The 26,048-nt window shown below is 43.0% G+C and overlaps 1 protein-coding gene across 11 annotated transcripts in view; it reads left to right on the top strand.

The window, feature by feature from the left end:
- The window catches only part of LOC138975287 (somatomedin-B and thrombospondin type-1 domain-containing protein-like), a 72,240-nt gene extending 51,633 nt beyond the window's left edge, over positions 1–20,607 (top strand). The window contains exons 4-5 of one of the 11 annotated variants that reach the window (XR_011458596.1): positions 12,658–17,302; positions 17,341–20,607. Coding sequence is in view for 1 of the 11 variants with exons in the window: in XM_070347943.1 (XP_070204044.1) it covers positions 12,658–12,937 (280 nt within the window). In the remaining 10 variants the exon portion in view is untranslated. Of the gene's footprint in view, positions 1–12,657 lie in introns of all 11 variants that reach the window. The other 10 variants (XR_011458601.1, XR_011458599.1, XR_011458597.1 and 7 more) reach the window with 10 other exon arrangements.
- The last annotated feature ends 5,441 nt before the right edge of the window (positions 20,608–26,048 follow it).

Below are 26,048 nucleotides of genomic sequence, written 5' to 3'. Positions count from 1 at the left end.
GTGGTCGGCTGGGCGTTAAGCAAACAAACAAACAAACAAACAAACAAAAGGGATACAATTCCACTTGTTACTGTGTTGTTCTGACAATGGTGGAGGGATACAGAGACTGTTAACTGCCTGTCTCCATGCCCAGCAAGAGAGACAGAGACTGTTAACTGCCTGTCTCCATGCCCAGCGAGAGACAGAGACTGTTAACTGCCTGTCTCCATGCCCAGCGAGAGACAGAGACTGTTAACTGCCTGTCTCCATGCCCAGCGAGAGAGACAGAGACTGTTAACTGCCTGTCTCCATAACCAGCGAGAGAGACAGAGACTGTTGTCTGAGAGAGACAGAGACTGTTAACTGCCTGTCTCCATAACCAGCGAGAGAGACAGAGACTGCCTGTCTCCATGCCCAGCGAGATAGACAGAGACTGTTAACTGCCTGTCTCCATGCCCAGCGAGAGAGACAGAGACTGTTAACTGCCTGTCTCCATGCCCAACGAGAGAGACAGAGACTGTTAACTCCCTGTCTCCATGCCCAGCGAGAGAGACTGTTAACTGACTGTCTCCATGCCCAGCGAGAGAGACAGAGACTGGTAACTGCTTGTCTCCATGCCCAGCGAGAGACAGAGACTTAACTGCCTGTGTCCATGCCCAGCGAGAGACAGAGATTGTCAACTGCCTGCCTTCAGGCCGCCATGTTTGCTGTGCGCATCGTCCGTCTGGGTCCTCTTTACCCGGGTAATTGTGGCCCCCTCTTTACCGCAATCACACCAGCCCCCCTGGATCAACAGAGGGCCGGGTGAACCTCTCGCGGTGTGTGGACACACACAGTGCAGCCAATGGAACGCCTGCCGCCATGTCCGCCGTCCGACAATCACTTTTGATTGACCGGCCCAGACTCAAAGGACATCTCTCGGGGGGAGCTGCTAGGGTGGAGTGTGTGTGTTAAGGGGGGGTGGGGGGGTGATTTAGGAGGGACCATTGGCTGGGGAAGAGGGGTATAGTTGGGGTCCAAGTTTCGAGTTATGGAATTTTGTATGAAAACATGTACAACCATTGTGCAATACCAACATGGGGAGACAGTTATACACATCGGATTATATGTTCAAGGTTTTGTGGCTGTAACGACGAAAATACAGTTTAACGACCTCTCTGCTTAGAGCAATTTGGGTCAAAGATATCAGAGCCGAAGCTCTACGATGTGTGCCTGGGTGAAGATGAGCAACAACAAAAAACAAAAAAAAAACAAAAAACAAAAAAACAAAAAAACAAAAAAAAAAAAAAAAACTTTTACTTTCCGCAATGGAAATGCTGGAAGAACAGGATTTAAAATCAATTCCTTGCAGGGGATACACGATTGTAGAGATTTATTCTTTCATTCCGAGGCAGAAATGCTTTTGTATTCAAGAAACGTGGAACGTTGCTATTCCGGAAGGGAATTGATTTGATTTGTTGGTACTTTAGAATAAAATTGTGAAAGTGGCATCCGACTGATCATGGCAAAGGAGTGAGTGTCAGACCAAGGAGGGTCGTGGTGGAGAAGCCGAGGCACCCTCTACGTACTTGTGGAAGTGTGGCTGTAACGGTATAAGAGGTATTATATATAGCTATTCTGATGGACACGTGGGGGAATTCGGGGTCTGTGATTGGATGGTCTCACACATCCCTTTTCCGATCATCAAAGCATAATGCTACGGAAGTCGGCCATTTTTGCCAATATCCAAAAGCATATTGGCAATAACAAAGACGCATGGTTCCGGTTTCTTCCACGTGTATAAAGTACACGCATACCTCGCCAGGTTTGTTTATGTGACATGTCGACAGACAATGCCATTTGCTTTGTGTGTGTTTTTGTTGTTGCTTACTGTACATGACATACATTACGTGTAAAATCCAGTTAAAGGCACAGTGCAGCTCACAGCCTTCGTTTTGCGTTTTTGTTGCAGCTGAGTGCATTTACAGTTCAAAAATCCTCCTATGGTAGTAAAACAAACCCAAATCTACCTAACGAGGACATCTGTGAAGCTCGACAGTTTCTTGTTCACGCGAGTGCATAAATTAACCTAGTTATTACGTGGTGTTTAGTCGGAGTTCGATTCAACTGAGTGATTCCGGCCTCCATTTTGTTTTACACAAACTCATTATGACGTCTGACATAGTTTGCTAGTGACGTGTCTTTTTGTGCATGATGTGGTGATCTACTTGATCTAAATTTAGATCCAAAAATAGGCCAAGACCAGCCGGGTCCGAGCACAGGCGGAAGGTATCGTTCACTGGACCACTACTTCCATAGAAAGACTACAAGGTTTGTCACTCAGCTTCTAGTCGTGCTCCACTAACTTGAGAAAAAAATCATGCACAAAATAATTGCCAATGTCAAGAACCTTTGCAACTGTACAAATGCCGTGATAAATGAATGTTCTAACTATCTGTACCTTTTATATTTAGCTGCCTGTCCGCTTTTCCACCGTCACAGCCTAAAACTTTTCCGCCATCACAGCCTAAAGCTTTTCCGCCGTCACAGCTTGTACTACGGCTTTCTCAAACATCACATACTTTCTCCTACATCATAACCCTTGCAGTGACGTCACATGTGATTGTTGATACATTGCCATGGAGTGACGTCACACGAGATTGTTGATACATTGCCATGCAGTGACGTCACATGTGATTGTTGATACAGTGCCATGCAGTGACGTCACATGTGATTGTTGATACATTGCCATGCAGTGACGTCACAGGGGATTGTTGATACATTGCCATGCAGTGACGTTGATACATTGCCATGCAGTGACGTCACACGAGATTGTTTACATTGCCATGCAGTGACGTCACCATGCCATGCACTGCCATGCAGTGACGAACAAGCTTTTCCACCATCACAGCCTGAAGCTTTTCCGCCATCACAGCCTAAAGCTTTTCCGCCATCACAGCCTAAAGCTTTTCCGCCGTCACAGTCTAAAGCTTTTCCACCATCACAGCCTGAAGCTTTTCCGCCATCACAGCCTAAAGCTTTTCTGCCATCACAGCCTAAAGCTTTTCCGCCATCACATTGTTTACATTGCCATGCAGTGACGTCACAGGGGATTGTTGATACATTGCCATGCAGTGACGTCACACGAGATTGTTTACATTGCCATGCAGTGACGTCACATGGGATTGTTAATACATTGCCATGCAATGACGTCACATGGAATTGTTAATAGATTGTCATGCAGTGACGTAAACACGGGATTGTTGCTACATTGTCATGCTGTGGCGTCACACGGGATTGTTGATTTATTGTCATGCAGTGACGTCAAAAGGGATTGTTGATTTATTGTCATGCAGTTACGTCAAATGGGATTGTTGCTACATTTTCATGCAACGACGTCACACGGGATAGTTGATACATTGTCATTAGTGACGCCACACGGAATTGAGGATACCTTTTTATGCAGTGATGTTACAATGGTGTCATGCAGTTGACGTTAAACGGGATTGTTGATACATTTTAATGAAGTGACGTCACATGGGATTGTTGATACATTGGAATGTTGATACATTGCCATGCAGTGACGTCACACGGGATTGTTGGTACATTGTCATGATGTGACGTCACATAGGATTGTTGTTACATTGTCATGCAGTGACGTCATATTTGATTGTTGATACATTGTCATGCCGTGACGTCAAACGGGATTGTTAATACGGTGTCATGCAGTGACGTCACATGGGATTGTTGTGACGTTGTCATGATGTGACGTCGGTTGGCCTAGTGGTCAGGCGTCCGCCCCGTGATCGGGAGGTCATGGGTTGGAACCCCGGGCGGGTCATACCTAAGACTTTAAAATTGGCAATCTAGTGGCTGCTCCGCCTGGCGTCTGGCATTATGGGGTTAGTGCTAGGACTGGTTGGTCCGGTGTCAGAATAGTGTGACTGGGTGAGACATGAAGCCTGTGCTGCGACTTCTGTCTTGTGTGTGGCGCACGTTAAATGTCAAAGCAGCACCGCCCTGATATGGCCCTTCGTGGTCGGCAGGGCGTTAAGCAAACAAACAAACAAAAAAATGATGTGACGTCACATAGGATAGTTTATACATTGTCATGAAGTAACGTCACACGGGACTTTTGCTACAGTGTCATGCAGTGACGTCACACGGGATTGTTGATATATTGTCATGCAGTGACGTCACACCGGATTGTTGATATATTGTCATGCAGTGACGTCACACCGGATTGTTGATACATTGTCACGTCACACGGGATTTTTAATAAAGTGTCATGCAGTGACGTCACACGGGATTGTTGTTACAGTGTCATGCAGTGACGTCACACGGGATTGTTGAAACATTACAGTGTTCTAACTTCTAGATGATCGAACGTGTAGCAAAGACCTGTACGTGTGCGTGTAGTTATTGCGTCACCCGTGACTCACCTTTTTTCTCCAATGTTCCAAATGCATACGTTGTTTTGCTGCCACCAAGACTTCAGATCTTGGCAACCGCGTGACGTAAAAACTAGATTTGATGACGTTACCCGTACACGTTCCCGTACTTGTCCTAAAAAGTGCTGATCTAGATCTTGCTATTAAAATGTCTTGCAATATGCAGTATGCAGTATCAACAGGAGGGACGCTTCCTGCACAGCAGCGGGAAATGGTTCTTTATGTTGAAGGTGAAGGCGTAGCGTAGTAGTGAGTGTGTGTGTGTGCGCAGAGGGAGGGGGGGTGGAAGTAGCTTGTGTATTTCGCAGGGAGGGGATTTGATGCCGGCTTTAGTCAGGGAGCTAGGAAGCGACACATTATTTTAGGGGGAAGGGGGGGGGGGAGCATGTCTGCACCTAGTTCCCCCTTAGTGCTCTCTGTGTCCCCCCTGCACACACACACACACACACATACAAACACACAAACACACACACATACACACACACACACATACATACCCCCCCACACACACACACATACACACATACAAACACACAAACACACATACACACACATACACACACACACACACACACACACACACACACACACACACACACACACACACACACACACACACACACACACACAACGGCTGAGAAAACAAGTGTTAGTGTCGACGCTTATTACACATGTGCACACCCGGCTGTAAGGTCAGTGTCTGGGTACATGTGGTGTTTGCACACAGTGACGTCAAGCACACAATCCTTTTGTATTTGGCCTTTGTTCTGTTCCTTCCTTGTGTGTTATTTTAGAGTAACGGCTAGGGTTACTATCCGCCATACAAAACATAATTCGACGGATCTAGCGCAGGAATTGCACTAATAAGGGGATGATGAACAAGTATTTCAACTCTAGATTATTTTAATCAAAGTAAACTTTGACTGAGGATGTTTCCTATAACGATCGTATTCCTACGACGTTGCCATCGTACATTTCTTCGCTAATGATCAACGCCTGTCTTGTTAAACCCAAACGGAGAAAGCGACCAGCGAGGGCGCTCACGTTAAGAAATTTCGGACTGAACAGCTAAAACAGAACAGGTTATGCTTGCCTTAGGCACGTTAAGAAACTTAGGACTGAACAGCGAAAACAGAACAGGTTATGCTTGCCTTAGGCACGTTAAGAAACTTAGGGCTGAACAGCGAAAACAGAACAGAATCAAACAACAATATTTTTTTATAAAAAAAAAAATTGGATTTGAAAACAGAACAGGTTATGCTTGCCTTAGGCACGTTAAGAAACTTAGGGCTGAACAGCGAAAACAGAATAGGTTATGCTTGCCTTTGGAAATGTGTATTCGAAACAGTCAGGTTACTCACCTATCTTGTCTGACGTCATGGCATGCTGAATGGGGTAGTTGCCATGCCACGCAGAAGCCATATAAGGCGGTTTTCGAAGCCATTTTTAGCGGGTAATGCGACAAAAACGGTAAATTACAGTAAAGACTCAACGCATTGCCTTCACATTTTGGGGGCGTTGTGCTAACACATGTTGTAACATATGTACACGAAATCTTAAGTCATGTGAGACATTAGTAATGCTGTTATGTGACAATAAACCAAGTCATGTGAGACATTAGTAATGCTGTTATGTGACAATAAACCAAGTCATGTGAGACATTAGTAATGCTGTTATGTGACAATAAACCAAGTCATGTGAGACATTAGTAATGCTGTTATGTGACAATAAACCAAGTCATGTGAGACATTAGTAATGCTGTTATGTGACAATAAACCAAGTCATGTGAGACATTAGTAATGCTGTTATGTGACAATAAACCAAATCATGTGAGACATTAGTAATGCTGTTATGTGACAATAAACCAAGTCATGTGAGATATTAGTAATGCTGTTATGTGACAATAAACCAAGTCATGTGAGACATTAGTAATGCTGTTATGTGACAATAAACCAAGTCATGTGAGACATTAGTAATGCTGTTATGTGACAATAAACCAAGTCATGTGAGACATTAGTAATGCTGTTATGTGACAATAAACGAAAGTCATCACAATGATCTGCACTCTAACGCATCTGCTTAGGTTTTTTGTGTGACGGGTGTTTATACAAACGTGTATCAAGTCCCTGCTCAAAAACTATCATGTGAGTTCATTTCTAGATACAGAGGTTGATCAAGTCCCTGCTCAAAAGCTATCATGTGAGTTTATTTATAGATCTATACAAACGTCGATCAAGTCCCTGCTCAAAAACTATCATGTGAGTTCATTTATAGATTTATACAAACGTCGATCAAGTCCCTGCTCAAAAACTATCATGTGAGTTCATTTATAGATTTATACAAAACGTCGATCCCTGCTCAAAAACTATCATGTGCGTTCATTTATAGATCTATCTATACAAACGTCAGTGCTAGGACTGGTTGGTCCGGTGTCAGAATAATGTGACTGGGTGAGACATGAAGCCTGTGCTGCGACTTCTGTCTTGTGTGTGGCGCACGTTAAATGTCAAAGCAGCACCGCCCTGATAATTATGGCCCTTCGTGGTCGGCTGGGCGTTAAGCAAACAAACAAACAAAAGTGACCTAAGCTGTCATTATGGTTGTCGTTCCGTCATGGTTCAATGACCTAATGTGTCATTATGTTTGTCGTTCCGTCATGGTTCAGTGACCTAATGTGTCATTATGTTTGTCGTTCCGTCGTGGTTCAGTGACCTAAGATATCATTATGTTTGTCGTTCCGTCATGGTTCAGTGACCTAAGATATCATTATGTTAAAACTTTGTCGTTCCGTCATGGTTCAGTGACCTCAGGTGTCATTATGGTTGTCGTTCCGTCATGGTTCAGTGACCTAAGGTGTCATTATGTCCGTAGTCATGGTTCAATGACCTAATGTGTCATTGTGGTTGTCGTTCCGTCATGGTTCAGTGACCTAAGATATCATTATGTTAAGACTTTGTCGTTCCGTCATGGTTCAGTGACCTCAGGTGTCATTATGGTTGTGGTTCCGTCGTGGTTCAGTGACCTAAGGTGTCATTATGTTTGTCGTTCCGTCATGGTTCAATGACCTAATGTGTCATTATGTTTGTCGTTCCGTCATGGTTCAGTGACCTAAGATATCATTATGTTTGTCGTTCCTTCATGGTGCAATGACCTTAGCTATCATCAGTTTCAGTCCAATCTCCCCGGTTCACTGATTGTTGGTTGGGAGCATTGCGCTTAACCGCCGACTCAGCAAGACAAGATGATAACTGTCTGATACCAATTACGATATGACACAGAATGAGCGAACTCTTGATGTGTCGTATCTTCCACGCAGTGAACACAAATTAGGGATGAAACGTTACACCTAGCTATCTGGCGCTGGCCCTTTCATCTAGTGTCCGCTGACGTTGATGTGTGAGATAGCCCTGTCAATTACCATGTTACTGTACCATATGGCTAATGGACCAATCACGACTGGTTCTAGCTGACCCGCTAAATGTTATAGCGGACAGAGACCGGGAACCTGTTTTATTTATCAAGCAAAAAAAAACCATGACAAAATAAAATGTTGAATGAAAAATACCAACCTGGCTTAGTCTAAGGAATGACACTTTATATGTTTTCAAATAATAATTAAAGTTTATCGTCTAACTATATTGAATAGCCCCCGCGGGTTAGGGGGAAGAATTTACCCGATGCTCCCCAGCATGTCGTAAGAGGCGACTAACGGATTCTGTTTCTCCTTTTACCCTTGTTAAGTGTTTCTTGCATAGAATATAGTCAATTTTTGTAAAGATTTTAGTCAAGCAGTATGTAAGAAATGTTAAGTCCTTTGTACTGGAAACTTGCATTCTCCCAGTAAGGTCATATATTGTATTACGTTGCAAGCCCCTGGAGCAAATGTTTGATGAGTGCTTTTGTGAACAAGAAACAATTGACAAGTGGCTCTATCCCATCTCCCCCCTTTCCCCGTCGCGATATAACCTTCGTGGTTGAAAACGACGTTAAACACCAAATAAAGAAAGAACTATATTGAATAGCCAGTTTTGTCGGTGGGGGCTTTACAGCACGGCAAGGCACCACCCACCCACTGTGCAATGCCGACCTTCTCACTGAACAAAGGTCATTGTCAAAGTTCTGGAAAATCAAGTAAATTTGCGTCACTCAATTTATGTTAAATAAAAAACGCTGGCGCTGGACCCGAGTACTCTTCAGACTGGCTCGCTCCCCCAGTATGAAAGTTTTGTCTTGTGCACGTGGATTTAAATTTTTTTTAATTTTTTTATTTATCCAAGCGGAGCGCGGGCGAAGCCCGCGCGTAGCGAGGTAGTTTTTTTTTTCATCTCCCAGCACTGAAAATTTTTTTGCCAAGTGGTGTCTGTCTGTGAACATTGTTCTAGAATTCATCTTTTAGCACAATATTAGCGACACTGTTTGGACAATTCTATTAAAATTAGGCGTACAAACTGATTTTGTTTCGGGGAATCCTCTCAGAGGATCAGAATTTTCATATAATATCATCGGAAGCTGTTACAACGGGAAAATGTGAAACTTTTGTCACTTTTTAACATGGAATTTCATCTTTGAGCGTTTCAAGCGGACTTTAATAAAATAGTTATTTGCGAATTAAGCAGCGGAAGACACTCACCGGTTCAACATGTGTATGGTCATTAAACCTCAAAACATTTCAGTAAGTGGTTTAGACAAACACCTCCGACATGTGAGGGTGACTGGTTTGTAGCTGAAGAGTTTTTTTCTAAAGTGTGTTCTAAATACAAATGACGTACTGGTAATGATGTAATGAGTTGTTCTAATCTTGTTCTTGGAACTCTTGCTGTTCCAAGCTTGTTCTTAGCAAGTCTTGGTGACGAGAACAAAGACTATCAATGAAATCTTTAGAAATAACCTCTGACAACGACGACGATGACGACGACGACGACGATAACAACAACAACAACAAATGACATCGACGACGACGACGACAACAACAACAACAACAACAACAACAACAACAACAACAACAAAAACAACAACACGAGAACAACAACAATCACGACAACGAACATGACAACAACAACACCAACAACTACGACGACAACTACAACGACTGGGTTATGATGACATCACCAATGATTTAAAGGCCGTTAAAAAATCGTTAAATCCTATTTCTTCACTGATTCTTATGAAATTTTAAAGGTAGGTTTGTTGTCCCCAACTTATTTTCACTCCATACTTTTCCAGAAGAAAAACATAATTTTGGCAGTTAAAAACCGTTAAATTTCAATTCTTTATGAAATTTATGAAATTTTGTGGGTAGGTTCGTTGTCCCCAACTGATTTTCACTCTATACTTTTCCAGAAGAAAGACATAATTTTGGCAGTTAAAAAACGTTAAATTTCAATTCTTCACCTATCTTTATGAAATTTAGTGGGTGGGTCCGTTGTCCCAAACTGAATTTTAAGACATACTTTTCCAGACAAAAAACCTTATTTTTGGCAGTTAAAAACCGTTAAATCTCAATTCTTCATCGATATTTATGAAATTTTGTGGGTAGGTTCGTTGTCCCCAACTGATTTTCACTCCATACTTTTCCAGAAGAAAAACATAATTTTGGCAGTTAAAAACCGTTACATTTAAATTTTCACCTATCTTTATGAAATTTAGTGGGTGGGTCCGTTGTCCCAAACTGAATTTCAAGACAAACTATTCCAGTCAAAAAAACTTATTTTTGGCAGTTAAAAACCGTTAAGTCTCAATTCTACACCGATATTTATGACATTTTGTGGGTAGGTTTGTTGTCAGATTTGACATGATGGCAGAATTGAAAGTGTGAGATATCCTGATGTTTCACAATTTATGCTGCATAATTCAGCCCCATAGGCGCTTGAATTTTAGGTGGAGTTGGGTTTTTTTCAGCCCAAACCAGTAACCCCCACATGGTTTTCATGTCCCTTTCTGAGAGACTTCAAGAAGTTTCAATTTGACGTCATGATTAGCCTGCCGCATTAGCAAGTATGAAAACACGTCATCGATGACACATTTTAAGAGAGAGAGAGAGAGAGAGAGAGAGAGAGAGAGAGAGAGAGAGAGAGAGAGAGAGAGAGAGAGAGAGAATCATGTACACACAGATGGACGACTTCGCTTGGGGTATGTACTGCCCGGCAGTACACATCTACTTTATTTTACACAATTAAAAAAATTATTAGAGTAAAATAAAACATTCAAACGTTCATAATAAACAATAGTAAACAAGAATTAAAATTTTTTTACAAAAATAAAAAATAGACCGCCCATGCCGGGAATCGTACCCGGATCACTTGGATTTAAAAAAAAAATTAAAAAAATTATTGGAGTAAAATAAAACATTAAAACGTTCATATTAAATAAACAATAGTAAACAAGAGTTTAAAAAAAAAAAAAATAGACCGCCCATACCGGGAATCGAACCCAGATCACTTTGGCCATAGTCGGAAACGCTTTCCACCAAGCCAACAAATCTGACATTCGCAAGTGAACTCAAATGCCTATACTCCTCGCGCAGTGGTACACGCACGCACGCAAAGCCTGGTGTCGCTGGCCGCGTTGGCTGAGCGGTTTATCAGCCGAACGGCTGTTCTATCCCACCGCGAATTGCGCCCTCCGTTAAGAGTCGTTTTTGTGATTTATTTCGCATTTAGGTCCCAGGTATCATTATGAAGTTTTAATACGATCAATCGGACCTATTACCAAGTTAGTGTATCAACTTTTGAACGAACTGCGCCCAGTAGCTTCCCAGCAATAAGCTGTTAAGTGGAGAAAGACACACACACACACACACACACACACACACACACACACACACACACACACACACACACACACACACACGATTAAAGTCTGCTGAGCCCAAGTACTAGCGTACTCGGGGATAATTATATCTTTACGTAATTTCCTTACTGTCTGGAGTTGATTCTGAGTCTGTCCCTCTCTGTTGGACAAGAAAAATCAAAACAACTGAAGCGCCTGTTCAACATGGTTTATCTTGTGATATTGCTGTGTGAGCGCATTCCCCCTGTTAATACTCATCACATCAGGTGAGTGATTGGCTGACCCAGGTCACGAGACTGCTTTGACTGACAGGCAAAATTAGATAGGACCGATCCGGTCCCCATTGCGGCTGTTCTGTCAAATTCGTGGGATAGCATCGACATTTCGTTTGGTCCAAATTAGACGTTTATGAAACCGTTGTTTCTAATATGCTTACTGAAAGCAAACGATAACAGACATGTCTCAAAAATATTTGCTGACAGTCAGATAATATAAGATGTTTGGTGGCTGGTCTGGCAACAAGCCACCAAACATCGTTTTTGTCATCATGTAGGTAGTGCAAAAGTACGCATATTTACTAACAGGGAGCCTAACGTTTACAGCGCAATTCAGGGCCCCAAAACGCGTCATATTTGTATGTGACGTCAAACGCTTCGTCGCTTTGCTTCGAGTCTAAAAATTCACTGAATGATCTGCCATCATAATTGCGAGGTCAGTCCTTTTTAGCATTGTAGCCGACGTTTTCCTGTCAATTTGCGATTGCACAGCTTAATGACAAATTGACCGTCAGTCGTCGCGGTAATTTTCAACATTGATTGAGTCTTTGAGAGTGAATGCTTACAGTTGTTGTCCTTGGAAACCGAAAACCACAGCCGCGATGGTTCCACGTATAAAATAAACTGCCTGACTGGTTTTTACTTTGACAATCCACATTTGAAGATAACGATGAAAACGTACGCACAGAAACACGGACAATGCAAAAACGAACAAGGACCGGTTTTGACGTTATGTCTTCATCAGCAAAAGTATACTAAAAATATAAAAACCATGACAGCAAGAAAATGAAGAAAATCAGTGCCTGTCTGTCTGCTTCTGTCTCTCTGTTTATGTCTCTGTCTCTCTGTCTCAAAGGGACGAAAGGAAAACAGCACAGCGCCCATCGTGTAATGAAGTAATAGGTAGCCATGCTGCCTGCCTGGCCGTCAAGCTAAAGGAAATCAGTGTAGTGACCATCATGTTTTGTGTCTACAGGTACTGTGCCTGGCCCTCATGCTGAAGGAAATCAGTGTAGTGACCATCATGTTTTGTGTCTACAGGTACTGTGCCTGGCCCTCATGCTGAAGGAAATCAGTGTAATGACCATCATGTTGTGTGTCTACAGGTACTGTGGCCACTTCACTGCCTGGCCCTCAAGCTGAAGGAAATCAGTGTAGTGACCATACGGTATTGTGTGTTACAGGTACTGTGGCCACTTCAAGATCACCAAAACGAACGCGCATTGCCTGGACTCGGAGTGGGCTGGCGTGCTGAAGGCGAATCAGACGGTGTGCGTGGAGTGCCAGCCTGTGGCCATGAACCGCGAGATCGGCATGCGCTGCGCGGGTCACGGGGTGGTGCGTCACGTGACCACCTGGAAGGCGGTGGACGTGGCCAAGTGTCACGGGGACTGGGAGCTGGTCAAGCCCCACGCGCCATGCACGTGCGAGGCGGAGATCGAGCCCAGCTTCATCTTCCTGTGAGACTCTGCTCCGTCCGTCAGGGGCCGCTACTCTATTGTGTCAGCGTGGCCAGCATCATGTACTTTGTGTCGTCATCATGTACTTGCCACCACCATCGTCACCATCCTGTACTTGCCACCACCATCCAGTCAGGCCAGATGATGTCATGGTGGGGTTTCTACGTCAGATGATTTAAGGGTTTCTGAGCTAGGGTTTTATGACGTGAGATGGTGCTAGGGTTTCTGGGCTAGGAGTTGATGACGTCAGGAGATGTGACCTTGAGACTGTTGACCTCCACGTTTGGGCCTTGACATTGCACCTGCATTACTCCCGTCTGACTGAGCGCACCCTATATGTAACCTTGGTGCTCTGTTCTTTACTTTTCTCATGGTGGGGGAGGAGGGGGGTAGCACATGTGTTCCTTCGTGTATTTCGCTCAAGGAAGTCTTGTGTTTTGCATGTTATAACATGTTAAGCCATCATACAAAAAAGAAGCATAAGTCTAGTGTTTTGCATGTTATAACATGTTAAGCCATCATACAGAAAAGAAGCATAAGTCTTGTGTTTTGCCTGTTATAACATGTTAAGCCATCACACAGAAAAGAAGCATAAGCCTTGTGTTTTGCATGTTATAACATGTTAAGCCATCATACAGAAAAGAAGCATAAGTCTTGTGTTTTGCATGTTATAACATGTTAAGCCATCATACAGAAAAGAAGCATAAGTCTTGTGTTTTGCATGTTATAACATGTTGAGCCATCATACAGAAAAGAAGCATAAGTCTTGTGTTTTGCCTGTTATAACATGTTAAGCCATCATACAGAAAAGAAGCATAAGTCTTGTGTTTTGCCTGTTATAACATGTTAAGCCATCATACAGAAAAGAACCCCGGATTTTCTGTGTGGATTGCAGGTTAAAAGGATTTTAAATATTTCAGGGGAACTTTTTTTAATCTTTAAAACAATATTCAAACTGACAACTTTGAGACGTTCTCACGCAAGCTTTAAACATAACTATGGTGATCACAACTCATTAACTTATTTATGATGTCATAAACAGACACAGTCGCGTGGTGAATGCTAATTGTAAGGTGAGTAAGATATCTTGAGATCGGCGGGAACTCCTCGGCTGACCAGGTCTAAGGTAGCAGTGTGTGTAACATTGCGAGTGCATGAGATTGGACTCAAGGTAGTGTCAACCACCCCATAGTAGTAACCGTGTTGCAGGTGTGTGTTTCATGCCTTGCAAAGAACCAAACAGACGGTCAACCACCCCATTAAATTGACTATGTTCTAGTTGTATGTTTGATGCCTTGCAAAGAACCAAACAGACGGTCAACCACCCCATTAAATTGACTATGTTCTAGTTGTGTGTTTGATGCCTTGTAAAGAACCAAACAGTCAACCACCCCATTAAATTGAATGTTTTCTAGTTGTGTCTTTGGTGCCTGGCAAAGGACCAAACAGTCAACCACCCCATTAAATTGACTGTTTTCTAGTTGTGTGTTTGAAGCCTTGCAAAGAAATAAACATATAGTCAACCACCCCATTAAATTGACTGTTTTCTAGTTGTGTCTTTGGTGCCTTGGAAAGGACCAAACATACAGTCAACCACCCTATTACATTGTCTGTTTTCTAGTATTGTGTTTGATGCCTTGCAAAGAACCAAACAGTCAACCACCCCATTAACTTGACTGTTTTCTAGCTGTGTGTTAGATTCCTCTGGACGAGTTGTGTGCTTGGGTGTCCCAATGAATGTTAGTTTCATCATGCAATTCTAATTCTGTGTTGAGATGTGTGATGTGGCAACAAACCAGGGATACGAGGGTCCCACATGTAACATTGCCCCAACCCCACTAGCTAGCCTTAGGTACCTACAACTAACCAGGAATACGAGGTGTAACATTGCCCTAACCCCATAGCTAGCCTTAGGTACCTACAACTAACCAGGGATACGAGAGTCCCACCTGTAATATCGTCCTTACCCCACTAGCTAGCCTTATGTCCCTAGAACTAACCAGCGATAGACTTTTTTTGTGGGATAGAGAAAGTATGAATGAATTCTGAAAGTGCAAACACGGAAATCAAGTCACTTTGTACATTGTGGCAAGCGTTTTGCTAAAATTATGTTTTGTGCGATACTCGAAGTCTTTTTTGTGCGTTAAGCTTACTCAAAGTCGTGTTTTGTGCGTTACTCGAAGTCTGTTTTATGCGTGACTCGAAGTCTGTTTTATGAGTTACTAGAAGCCTCCTCAAGACAAGGTATTGATACGTACCTTGGAAAGTTTTACACATTGACACGTTGTTCACTTGCAAACTCCAACGGAATTTTGATTTGTTTTTACTTTGTAAGACGTTTAAGCGACTTTGAGAGGTCTGGCCGAATGCCTCATCGTGTAAGATGTCCAGTACCACACTGTATCCACGGCAACTCTGCCGTGTCGCTTTTCCCACCCATCGTGTAAGATGTCCAGTACCACACTGTATCATAACTATGATGATCACAAGTTACTCTGCCGTGTCCTTTTTCCCACCCATCGTGTAAGATGTCCAGTACCACACTGTATCATACCTATGGTGATCACAACTCTGCCGTGTCGCTTTTCCCACCCACCGTGTAAGATGTCCAGTACCACACTGTATCATAACTATGGTGATCACAACTCTGCCGTGTCGCTTTTCCCACCCACCGTGTAAGATGTCCAGTACCACACTGTATCATAACTATGGTGATCACAACTCTGCCGTGTCATTTTTCCCACCCACCATGTAAGATGTCCAGTACCACACTGTATCATAACTATGGTGATCACAACTCTGCCGTGTCGCTTTCCCACCCACCGTGTAAGATGTCCAGTACCACACTGTATCATAACTATGGTGATCACAACTCTGCCGTGTCATTTTTCCCACCCACCATGTAAGATGTCCAGTACCACACTGTATCATAACTATGGTGATCACAACTCTGCCGTGTCGCTTTTCCCACCCACCGTGTAAGATGTCCAGTACCACACTGTATCATAACTATGGTGATCACAACTCTGCCGTGTCGTTTTTCCCACCACCCACGTGTAAGATGTCCAGTACCACACTGTATCCACGGCAACTCTACCGTGCTGCTTTTTCCACCAACACGTTTCTCTGATGCCCCTGCCTGAACACTAGCTTGATTCTGCGTGTTAGATTGTGTCATTGGATCGTTGTGTATCATGACGTGATGCAAGTCACTGTGCAATTTAACCACATAGCAATAGCGTTGTCACCGACCCATACCTCACCCACATAGCAATAGCGTTGTCACCGACCCATACCTCACCCACATAGCAATAGCGTTGTCACCGACCCATACCTCACCCACATAGCAATAGCGTTGTCACAGACCCATACCTCACCCACATAGAAATAGCGTTGTCACCGACCCATACCTCACCCACATAGCAATAGCGTTGTCACCGACCCATACCTTACCCACATAGCAATAGCGTTGTCACAGACCCATACCTCACCCACATAGCAATAGCGTTGTCACAGACCCATACCTCACCCACATAGCAATAGCGTTGTCACTGACCCATACCTCACCCACATAGCAATAGCGTTGTCACCGACCCATACCTCACCCACATAGCAATAGCGTTGTCACAGACCCATACCTCACCCACATAGCAATAGCGTTGTCACCGACCCATACCTCACCCACATAGCAATAGCGTTGTCACCGACCCATACCTCACCCACATAGCAATAGCGTTGTCACTGACCCATACCTCACCCACATAGCAATAGCGTTGTCACCGACCCATACCTCACCCACATAGCAATAGCGTTGTCACAGACCCAAACTTCAACCACATAGCAATAGCGTTGTCACCGACCCATACCTCACCCACATAGCAATAGCGTTGTCACTGACCCATACCTCACCCACATAGCAATAGCGTTGTCACCGACCCAAACTTCACCCACATAGCAATAGCGTTGTCACCGACCCAAACTTCACCCACATAGCAATAGCGTTGTCACTGACTCAAACTTCACCCACATAGCAACAGCGTTGTCATCCATAGGGTCCTGCGTGACGGGCAAAGAACTGGCGCTGGTTTTATAAAATAACATAGGTGTCAAAGCTCCATCGGGTTTACTCTAACAGGTAGAGCAACAACAGGTCACACCGAGTTTACTCTAACAGGTATAGCAACAACAGATCACACCGAGTTTACTCTAACAGGTATAGCAACAACAGATCACACCGGGTTTACTCTAACAGGTAGAGCAACAACAGATCACACCGGGTTTACTCCAACAGGTATAGCAACAACAGATCACACCGGGTTTACTCCAACAGGTATAGCAACAACAGATCACACCGGGTTTACTCTAACAGGTATAGCAACAACAGGTCACACTTGTTTACTCTAACAGGTAGAGCAACAACAGATCACACCTAGTTTACTCTAACAGGTATAGCAACAACAGATCACACCTAGTTTACTCTAACAGGTATAGCAACAACAGATCACACCTTGTTTACTCTAACAGGTATAGCAACAACAGGTCACACTTGTTTACTCTAACAGGTAGAGCAACAACAGATCACACCGGGTTTACTCTAACAGGTATAGCAACAACAGATCACACCGGGTTTACTCTAACAGGTATAGCAACAACAGGTCACACTTGTTTACTCTAACAGGTAGAGCAACAACAGATCACACCTAGTTTACTCTAACAGGTATAGCAACAACAGATCACACCGAGTTTACTCTAACAGGTATAGCAACAACAGATCACACCGGGTTTACTCTAACAGGTAGAGCAACAACAGATCACACCGGGTTTACTCCAACAGGTATAGCAACAACAGATCACACCGAGTTTACTCCAACAGGTATAGCAACAACAGATCACACCGGGTTTACTCCCAACAGGTATAACAACAACAGATCACACCGGGTTTACTCCAACAGGTATAGCAACAACAGATCACACCTTGTTTACTCTAACAGGTATAGCAACAACAGATCACACCGAGTATACTCCAACAGGTATAGCAACAACAGATCACACCGGGTTTACTCCCAACAGGTGTAGCAACAACAGGTCACACCTTGTTTACTCTAACAGGTAGAGCAACAACAGATCACACCTAGTTTACTCTAACAGGTATAGCAACAACAGATCACACCTAGTTTACTCTAACAGGTATAGCAACAACAGGTCACACTTGTTTACTCTAACAGGTAGAGCAACAACAGATCACACCTAGTTTACTCTAACAGGTATAGCAACAACAGATCACACCTAGTTTACTCTAACAGGTGTTGCAACAACAGATCACACCGAGTTTTCTTGATGCAGGTAACTTTCTAGGACAAGAAGACGACAGGGACAAGATGGCTTGTCCACCTTTCCGTGTTGGTTGTTTTCTTATTGTCTGTACAGGTGTCTGTACAGGTGTCTGTACAGGTGTCTGTACAGGTGTCTGTACAGGTGTAAATATTACGCGGCGTTTAGTCCCCTGTTTTTTACCTGCAAGTAGTCACGTATAGTGTCCGTCATGCTTTGTGCACCCTGTGTATGCTCTCCCTCTGTGTGTAACCATCATACATGTAGACTACATTTTAATAACCAATTCTTCCGTGTGTAGCATGCATACATGTAGTCTACACGGTAATAACCAATCCATTTCCGTGTGTAATCATCATACATGTGGACTACACGGTAATAACCAATCCATTTCCGTGTGTAATCATCATACATGTAGACTTCACGGTAATAACCAATCCATGTGTGTATCATCATGCATGTGGACTACACGGTGATAACCAATCCATTTCCGTGTGTACTCATCATACATGTAGACTTCACGGTAATAACCAATCCATGTGTGTGTTATCATCATAAATGTAGACTACACGGTAATAACCAATCCATTTCCGTGTGTAATCATCATACATGTAGACTTCACGGTAATAACCAATCCATGTGTGTGTTATCATCATAAATGTAGACTACACGGTAATAACCAATCCATGTGTGTGTTATCATCATGCATGTAGACTACATGGTAATAACCAATCCATGTGTGTGTTATCATCATATATGTAGACTTCACGGTAATAACCAATCCATGTGTGTGTTATCATCATGCATGTAGACTACACGGTAGTAACCAATCCATTCCCGTGTGTAATCATCATACATGTGGACTACACGGTAATAACCAATCCATGTGTGTGTTATCATCATACATGTGGACTACACGGTAATAACCAATCCATGTGTGTGTTATCATCATACATGTAGACTACACGGTAATAACCAATCCATGTGTGTGTTATCATCATACATGTAGACTACACGGTAATAACCAATCCATTTCCGTGTGTAATCATCATACATGTAGACTTCACGGTAATAACCAATCCATGTGTGTGTTATCATCATACATGTAGACTACACGGTAATAACCAATCCATGTGTGTGTTATCATCATAAATGTAGACTACACGGTAATAACCAATCCATGTGTGTGTTATCATCATGCATGTAGACTACATGGTAATAACCAATCCATGTGTATGTTATCATCATAAATGTAGACTACACGGTAATAACCAATCCATGTGTGTGTTATCATCATACATGTAGACTACACGGTAACAATGAATCCATGGCAGGCTGCCTCCATTAATTGTATGTGTAACCAAGGTAACGTATTACCCGAAACCTCTCTTTATCCTTGTTTCATCTGACTGTATGTTAGTTGTACCTGATCATTTGACAGTTTGTGACGTATGATTAGTTGTACCTGGTCATTTGACAGTTTGTGACGTATGATTAGTTATCTGGTCATTTGACAGTTTGTGACGTATGATTAGTTGTACCTGGTCATTTGACAGTTTGTGACGTATGATTAGTTGTACCTGGTCATTTGACAGTTTGTGACGTATGATTAGTTGTACCTTGTCATTTGACAGTTTGTGACGTATGATTAGTTGTACCTGGTCATTTGACAGTTTGTGACGTATGAAGGCAACGAACGCCAGGTCGTTTGACAGTTTGTGTCGTATGATTAGTTGTACCTGGTCATTTGACAGATTGTGACGTATGAAGGCAACGAACGCCTGGCCCCGTGCTGAACACAGAACTAGACGTGAACGGTGCAAGTGAACGGTGCAAGTATTCATGGATGTGAACTCTGGAAGCGGTACTGTGGTCTGAGTCGGGAAACACTGAGGTGTTGCATGTTCACAAACTGGTTCTCTGTCATGTGAAGGGAACCGCGCCAACCTATGTGTGGATCATGTTGTCATTGTACTGTAGACCAGCGTTCTGTGCGCCAACGAACTGCAGACCATTGTACTGTAGACCATCGTACTGTAGACCATCGACCTGTAGACCCTTGTATTGTAGACCGCACTTCCATCACGATCATGTGTAATGCGATGATGAGTCAGTGTTGATAATATTTTCACCAGCACCTTGTCACCACTGGTAAACACCACAACTGCCATGTTTTTTGTTTTCTTTTTGTGCATGTTTTATTTTACTGCCCTTGTATTTTGTTTAATGTGGGTTTTTTTCTCAATCTGCATACTTTGTTAGTATATCAACAACCATACGTTCAATGTATTTTTCGCATTAAACAATATCGTAAGTGTAAATAAATACTCTGTTCGTGAGAAACGTTTTGGAGTAAATGTGTGCATGTGCCTGTGTGTGTGTGTGTGTGTGTGTGTGTGTGTGTGTGTGTGTGTGTGTGTGTGCGCTCGTGTGTGTGTGTGTGTGTGTGTGTGCGCGCGCTCGTGTGTGTGTGTGTGTGTGTGTGTATGTGTGTGTGTGTGTGTATGTGTGTGTGTGTGTGTTTGTGCGTGCGTGCGTGCGCGCGCTCGTGTGTGTGTGTGTGTGTGTGTGTTTCTGCCTGTGGGTCTTTGTTCCTCGATCTACCTGCTTTAAAATATCTTCCAGCATAACTGCTTGGTTACTTTGAATATCACAGTAAATACAGATTATACAATGAAGTGACATACAACATTTGGATTCTTCTTCCAGTCAGTACTACAGTGAAAACACATTGTCCTACAAACGCGAGAGCGCGCGACCACTCATGACATAACTAAACCATAAACTCACACCTTAGTATTATCATGTACATGAGTTCGTGTCAAACTAGTCTGGCAAGTAGGCCTACTACTTTTCCACTGCTCAAGATGACACAGGCACCGAGACAAACATCATTCTGGGAACACTTTAGCGCTTCCTGCTCCCCTGAAAGAATGTTGAGAACGTACACGTTTTTTTAGAGGCGGAATCGAGACGAGGGTCGTGGCACGGTGTATGTGTGTGTGTGTGTGTGTGTGTCTGTGTGTGTGTCTGTATGTGTGTGTGTAGAGCGGTTCAGAGTAAACTACTGGACCGATCTTCATGAAAGTTCACATTAGAGTTCCTGGAAATGATAATCCCAGATATTTTTTTTAATTTTTTGATAAATGTCTTTGATGACGTCATATCCGGCTTTTTTAAAAGTTGAGGCGGCACTGAAATTAATTGAAATTTTGGCCAAGCAATCTTCGACAAACGCCGGACTTTGGTATTGCATTTCAACTTTGAGACTTAGAAATTGATTAATGAGTTTGGTCATTACAAATCTAAAAATAGCAATTAAAATTATTTTTTTATAAAACGATCCAAAAACAATTTTATCTTATTCTGCATCATTGTTTGATCCCAAACACAAATAAATATAATACATTCGGATTAAAAACAAGCTCTGAAAATTAAAAATATAAAAAGAGGACCCTGGGAGAATTAGACTTGTATCAAATCATGCCAACAACAACAGACGACCCTGTGAGAATTAGCTCTGTATCAAATCATACCAACAACAGACGACCCTGTGAGAATTAGCTCTGTATGCAATCATGCCAACAACAGACGACCATGAGAGAATTAGATCTGTATGAAATCATGACAACAACAGACGACCCTGTGAGAATTAGCTCTGTATGCAATCATGCTAACAACAGACGACCCTGTGAGAATTAGCTCTGTATCAAATCATGACAACAACAGACGACCCTGAGAGAATTAGCTCTGTATCAAATCATGCTAACAACAGACGACCCTTTGGGAATTAGATCTGTATGAAATCATGCCAACAACAGACGACCCTGAGAGAATTAGCTCTGTATCAAATCATGCTAACAACAGACGACCCTGTGAGAATTAGCTCTGTATGCAATCATGCCAACAACAGACGACCATGAGAGAATTAGATCTGTATGAAATCATGCCAACAACAGACGACCCTGCGAGAATTAGCTCTGTATCAAATCATGACAACAACAGACGACCCTGTGAGAATTAGCTCTGTATCAAATCATGCCAACAACAGACGACCCTGTGAGAATTAGCTCTGTATCAAATCATGACAACAACAGACGACCCTGTGAGAATTAGCTCTGTATCAAATCATGCTAACAACAGACGACCCTTTGGGAATTAGATCTGTATGAAATCATGCCAACAACAGACGACCCTGCGAGAATTAGCTCTGTATCAAATCATGACAACAACAGACGACCCTGTGAGAATTAGCTCTGTATCAAATCATGACAACAACAGACGACCCTGTGAGAATTAGCTCTGTATGAAATCATGCCAACAACAGACGTCCCTGTGAGAATTAGCTCTGTATGAAATCATGCCAACAACAGACGACCCTGTGAGAATTAGATCTGTATGAAATCATGCTAACAACAGACGACCCTGTGAGAATTAGCTCTGTATGAAATCATGCCAACAACAGACACCCCTATGGGAATTAGATCTGTATGAAATCATGCCAACAACAGACGACCCTGTGAGAATTAGACCTGTATCAAATCATGACAACAACAGACGACCCTGTGAGAATTAGCTCTGTATGAAATCATGCCAACAACAGACGACCCTGTGAGAATTAGCTCTGTATCAAATCATGACAACAACAGACGACCCTGTGAGAATTAGCTCTGTATCAAATCATGCCAACAGCAGACGACCCTGTGAGAATTAGACCTGTATCAAATCATGCCAACAACAGACGACCCTGTGAGAATTAGCTCTGTATGAAATCATGCCAACAACTGACGTCCTTGAGAGAATTAGATCCTATCTGAGCTTTCTACACTGTTGGCTCAATAGTATAAGGTCGCATTTTTCATGATCCGCAAACTTCGACCATTATTTTGAATTTTCACTGAGACTCAGCATGTAACCTCTACATAAACGCCAGCCAATTTGATTTACTGACTAGCAATATCATTGAAAAATGTCATCGAATTTGATTTCCTCACAGGAGCTTGTATCAAATCGCCGGTCGATCATTATTTACAGTCCACTACTACGACATACTACTAGTACTATATACTAGTATATAGTACTAGTAGTATGTCGTAGTAGTGGACTGTAAATAATGATCGACCGGCGATTTGATACAAGCTCCTGTGGATTTCCTCATCAACGTCAGTCTCTTCTATACTTCAAGGTAACTTGGGGAGCAAATGAACCAGTTTATTTCGAAATATTTACAAACACTTAAATAACTTTAACCAGTCCATCAATCAAATAATCAATCGATCGACCAATCGATCAATCAATCAATAAACCAATCAACCCATAAAGACCAAGCTTCAAACACTGATGCCGCCAGAACGGAACAATGCAACATCCATCGACGGTACAGCCCACCCAGCGTTACTCCCCCCCCCCCCCTCAACCCTCTTCTCTTTCCCCTTCCAACCCACACTCTTCCACTCCGTTCCGACTCCCCCCCCCCCCCCCTCAACAGTAGCTGTGCTGGGACTGAACCCTAATTATCTGGGATGGAACTGAAACTGCTGTCCCTGGCACACGCCACTGTAATGACCTATCTGTCCCGCCTCCCGCTCTCATGCTAACCCTCATTACTGTATTATGCGATCCCTGATATGTGTATGAGGTCACAGGGTTACAGTGACTGTTATGCTATCTGTGTATCGAGAGAGAGAGTTACAGTCACTGTCATGCTATCTGTGTATCGAGACAGAGAGTTACAGTCACTGTCATGCTATCTGTGTATTGAGACAGAGAGTTACAGTCACTGTCATGCTATCTGTGTATTGAGAGAGAGAGTTACAGTCACTGTTATGCTATCTGTGTAGTAAGACAGAGAGTTACAGTCACTGTCATGCTATCTGTGTATTGAGAGAGAGAGTTACAGTCACTGTTATGCTATCTGTGTAGTAAGACAGAGAGTTACAGTCACTGTCATGCTATCTGTGTATTGAGAGAGAGAGTTACAGTCCCTGTCATGCTATCTGTGTAATGAGACAGAGAGTTACAGTCCCTGTCATGCTATCAGTGTATTTAGACAGAGAGTTACAGTCCCTGTCATGCTATCTGTGTATCGAGACAGAGAGTTACAGTCACTGTCATGCTATATCTGTATTGAGACAGAGAGTTACAGTCACTGTCATGCTATATCTGTATTGAGACAGAGAGTTACAGTCACTGTCATGCTATCTGTGTTTTGAGACTGAGAGTTACAGTCATTGTCAAGCTATCTGTGTATTGAGACAGAGAGTTACAGTCCCTGTCATGCTATCTGTGTAATGAGACAGAGAGTTACAGTCCCTGTCATGCTATCTGTGTATTTAGACAGAGAGTTACAGTCCCTGTCATGCTATCTGTGTATCGAGTCAGAGAGTTACAGTCACTGTCATGCTATCTGTGTATCGAGACAGAGAGTTACAGTCACTGTCATGCTATCTGTGTATTGAGACAGAGAGTTACAGTCCCTGTCATGCTATATATGTATTGAGACAGAGGGTTAACAGTCTAGAGACATAGTGCTTGCTGCTGCGCGACCCGAGAAAATCTTCCCTCTTTATCTTTACTGCGCAGACAGCAAAACCCCTCCGCGCGGAGGTTTTTCCAGACACATCGTACGTAGGGTATTAACGTCGTTGCATGTGATCTAATATAATATGTATAGAAATGTCATGTTTACTCTGAAAATGTGCTAACATTAAATCGGTCACACGTTCTCATGAAGACCGCCCTGATCCGTCTCGGTCTTCGGGTTTAGGCTAGCTATGCCTTACTAGTGTCGATGAGGACCGATCCCGGGTTTACAGTATCGACCTTTCAGGCCGACAGATTCACTCAATGCTTTGATATCGACTCTTGCGACTTGTTTGTTTCTGGTGTTGAAGCACAGATGCAGCGCATTTAAGTTGAACACACACACACACACACAAACACACACACTCACCCATTAAGTGGGCGAGAGTCATTTCCCCCGCCCGGCACTCGGCCAGAGCGACAGAGGCAGCCCCGTAATTTGGCCGTCCCGTGCAGGAAAAAACCTGTTGGGGGAATGTGTCGCGCTTCTCTCCCTCCCTCCCTTCCCTTCCTCTTCTCCCTTCCCTCCCTCCCTCTCTCTCCCTGTTAGGAAACGCTGCCGTTGCTGAACTTTGGTTCAGTTTTGTGTGTTGCATGTAGATGACTTATTTGTACTTTGTGGGAAAGTACTGATATTATATTTTGTAAACACAATATTTATGTTTGGACGAGAATGCAGGTGAACTTTCTAGTCCTGTCAAAACAAGTTGTTTACCACGTTGTTTTGAGTCGTGGGTTCATGGTGGCGTTCGCTCGGATTAAGTGCGTCGGCACTTTTGATGTACATCACAGAGAATGTCACTATTCTTGTCCATGGACAGTTAATCTAATTCTAGTTGAATCATGTTCGGTCTGGAATATTCTCGAGATTTAGTATTTACTATTATAGGCCTGCGCGATTTGTATGTTAAAAAGCTTCTACTTTGAGTTCTGCTACGATGTGCAGTTGTATGTATGGAATGCTAAATAAATCCTCGAACTCAATTTGACGAGTTTTTGTCTGCTGCTGTGAAGACGGGCCACGTAGAATAAAAGAACACAACTATACGACATTTGAGAACTTCGTCAATCTCAAGTGTCGTGTAACACTCTACCTTTCCCTTCCTCCCCCCTTCCTTCTTTCCCTTTTCCCTTTCCTTCCCTCCCTCTCCCCTTCCCTCCCTCTCTCTCCCCTTCTACCCCTCTCTTACCCCTTCACTCCC

This window comes from Littorina saxatilis, linkage group LG9 (genome assembly GCF_037325665.1).
Source record: "Littorina saxatilis isolate snail1 linkage group LG9, US_GU_Lsax_2.0, whole genome shotgun sequence".
NCBI lineage: Eukaryota > Metazoa > Mollusca > Gastropoda > Littorinimorpha > Littorinidae > Littorina > Littorina saxatilis.
Note: the sequence above shows the minus strand (reverse complement) of the source record. Positions and strands in the feature narration are given on the sequence as shown.